The following is a 3418-nucleotide window of genomic DNA, read 5'->3' on the forward strand; positions in this document are numbered from 1 at the left end:
ACACACACACACACACACACACACACACACACACACACACACACACATTTTCAACATGGTCCAGTTCTCTTTCATTGGCATGAGCATCTCTCATTGTTAGTATCACATTATACATATTATTATATATATGTAATATCTGGATTATATAGTAGCATGAAGAGTAATAATGAAGAGTACTATATCTTACAGAACTTCTTGATTTGTCTGATGCCGATAGTTAATCTGCTCTTTTAATGTCTTTCTGACGTCTCTTTGTGAGAATCCCTCTAGCAGGTGTGTGAGGGGGGCTGAGGGGCCCTATAGGTTACTGAACAGCTCGTTCTTCTTGGTCCAGTCCATGGGGGGGGCTCTCTTGTTGGAGCGTTTCTGGTGGGCGAGCTCTTTCACCTGCTGCAGGGACATGTTGAGCGCTGGGATGCCGTCCGCGATAAAACCCTGAATGGTTAAAAAACGTATTACATTAGTTCCACTTTACATTATGAAATCACAAGAGGTTGTTATTTGCTGGGACGTACCTCAGGTGGGGTGTTGGTGGGCGGGGTTGTGAACGAGGCGTTGGACGAGGCGTTGGACGGAGAAGGACTGACGGACAGCTTTGAGTCCCTCTCTGCCTCTTTGGCCCCTCTACCATTCACCTGGGGACACAAGCACTCAGCATCAGCATCGCTCCATTATCACACTAACACATCATTACTGGGAAACTGTTGTTCGTTTTGGTGATGCAGTACCAGTCCTTACCACAGGGGGCACCCTTGTTTTTTCTATTGAGTACAAGTTAGTTAGAGGCAGCTGAGAAGTTGTAAACATGTTTTGTCATCTGGGAATCACCAATAAGCGGTATTTAGTACATCTGTTGTTTTTCCTCGGATTATATTCGTGGAAAAGGCAAAACTTTAAATTTAATTTTGTAAGAGTGGTGAGATTTGAGAAACTCTTCCTGCTTCTCTTGCTGGTTGAATTACAGCCTATTTCCTGCCCTCAGTGTTTTGCAGCAGTTCGAATGAGCTGCAAAGGTGACAGGATGAGGCATTTACGTTTCTGCAGCCTCAGCATAATTATCAGTATGTCATACGAGAGGATTTTTAACCCACTCCAGCCCACTACCCCTTTAAAGACGGCATCGTTTTACCTCACAGACAACTTGTCCCTGACCTCTCACCCCAACCTCTCAGCTCTACCACCCTTTAACGAGCGTCTGTTTCGCAACAATACGAGGAACAATTAACTTCCCTGCAGCCCGCTCCAGGCTTCACTTTGCATATTTGGCCAAACGCCGGAGCAGAAGGCAGCCACGGGTCAGCACAGTAGCGTCTCTAAAGTGTCTTCATACAAGTGTGGAATCATCTCTTTATCTTATCAACACTGATTTACATACAAGTCTAGTGTGTCCACCTGGGAACAAGACACTCTGGTAACCTGAGAGGCCGTCAAAAAGCATTCTTGTGGGGCTTAAGTCAGTAGAGTATAATAAGTAGGCCACGACATCTCTACAGCACGAAAACATTTCATTAAATTTGTACTTTGAGCCGGGTCGTGACACACACGTTTCACCTTTTATAAATTGCAAGAGGCCACATTGTAATTTCGATGAATTGTGCAGCCTTACAAGACAACGAACGGTTTTCCCAAAATGTCGAACTCATTATTGAAGTTAGTGAGTGAGAGCCTTTGCCTCCTACAGTAAGTGGTGGCCAGTGTGTCTCATTGGGATTACGCCCAAATACTTGAGCAGGATTAACATGAAGCTGCTACATTCTTCATGCCTCGGCTCAAAAGAGAAGCTTCTAGTCTTAATGTACCTTTAATACAATACTCTCTAAACTGTGGGCCAAGGAGGATTTCAATGTTGAATACACAATCCATCCTTGGTCAAACACTTTCAAATAGTTCAAAGTTAATGGGGTACTAGCCGGGTGGGGTTTTCCACACAGCACCGTATACAAAGAATGCCAGAACTTTGAGACAATCACAGGAAAGTCCGTTCAGTACACGTCTCTGTGATTAATAACTAACTTCAGTTCTCTGATGTGGCGAAACCACACCTGAATGCCAAAATGCTGCGTGTTACTTTGAAACCCTGTTTCGACCTTGACTGTTACAGAGCTACAGAGCATTCAAAGCACAAGTATTCTCGTCCTCCTCTCTGTCAGGAGACAGGAAGTCTCCGCTGTGGGAGACCGACGGCTCTTCACACACTTCAAAGTTCAAATCTCACTTTTGGCTTCGCTCTAAAGCAGATCTACAAACCCAGTGATGGCTTTAATCCTGCGTTTGTCTCTGTGATATATTTGCCGCTGGTGTAATCTTACCTTCTCGTCCATTCCTCCATTAATGACCGGCTCAGGCAGCGGACCTGTAGGCATGAAGATGACACAAGAATCATTCATTGGAACTCCAAAAATACAACGTCTGTCGGAGCTGATGTCACTCCATGAGACCTGCTGCGGTCCTGCACCATCAGCTCCACTCTGCTAGATCAAGAGTCTCTCTGCAGCTCACCTTTCATCCCAGCAACACTTACTCTGTTACATGGGGCAGGTATGAGCAGGTCATCTATTATTCACACATGGTTCATCCTCTGTGAGATGGTGCTCATCCTGGTCCTCTATGCACCCACAGAGCCTCCACATATCAGATGCTGCTGCTCTCTCCCCTTAAAAATGAATCCACGTGTCGCCATGTTTGAACCCAAACCTCACGTTGGAGAGGTGGTAACCTCAGACAGACATCATCACGTCTCTTACCTTCCATCAATCTGATCCTCTGCCCCAAACGTGTCTCTAGCTAACGGTGATTATTACTGGAGACAGCAGAAGGTCCTCCAGAGTTAATCTGAGATTGGAGTCCTCCTCGGGTCTTTTTGCTGTGCGTCCCTGACTCTGAGAGGAGCCTCTCCAAGTCCCAATACAGATCTGGCTCCGGGGCTGAGAGGCCACTTGGAGCGAGCGCCTTGGAAACCAAACAAAGCGAGCTCAGAGAGAGAGGCTGTGTGAGCCCGTTGACGGTAGAGAGGCGCTGTAGGCAGGTGCTCTCTGAGTGGGCAGCATGTGAAGTGCAGGCAGTTACCTGGGAAACACCTCGCTGGAATCTGTCCCCTGTGGGGCGTCATTGTTATTAATCCTGGACTGAAACACCGGAAACTATGAAACATCTGCCCCGATGAGCTTCACCGCACAAAAGTACACAATTTATTAATAATCAACCGGGAGCACTGGGAACATTGTTGAACCATGAAAATATAAATGTATTTCCTCCTTCAGAGGGCAGCGTCTTCACCCCTCATTCACAGTCGGTTGTCAAGCTGGCAGCAGCATGTTTACATGAAGGGTCTCATGATGCAGAGTGGCACTCAGACATTTGTCCTAGAACACCACACACACACACACACACACACACACACACACACACACACACACAC

At 46.5% G+C, this 3418-nt stretch overlaps 1 protein-coding gene across 1 annotated transcript in view; it reads right to left on the reverse strand.

The window, feature by feature from the left end:
• Positions 1-6: 6 nt before the first annotated feature.
• The window catches only part of nherf1b (NHERF family PDZ scaffold protein 1b), a 20001-nt gene continuing 16589 nt past the window's right edge, over positions 7-3418 (reverse strand). The window contains exons 4-6 of the mRNA XM_031861912.1: positions 2310-2353; positions 516-635; positions 7-435 (exon numbers count right to left, since the gene is read on the reverse strand). Of these exons, the coding sequence (XP_031717772.1) occupies positions 298-435; positions 516-635; positions 2310-2353 (302 nt within the window). The 3' untranslated portion in view covers positions 7-297. The remainder of the gene's footprint in view (positions 436-515; positions 636-2309; positions 2354-3418) is intronic.

This window comes from Anarrhichthys ocellatus, unplaced genomic scaffold (assembly GCF_004355925.1).
Source record: "Anarrhichthys ocellatus isolate YVR2014 unplaced genomic scaffold, GSC_Weel_1.0 scaffold26, whole genome shotgun sequence".
NCBI classification, from domain to species: Eukaryota; Metazoa; Chordata; class Actinopteri; order Perciformes; family Anarhichadidae; genus Anarrhichthys; species Anarrhichthys ocellatus.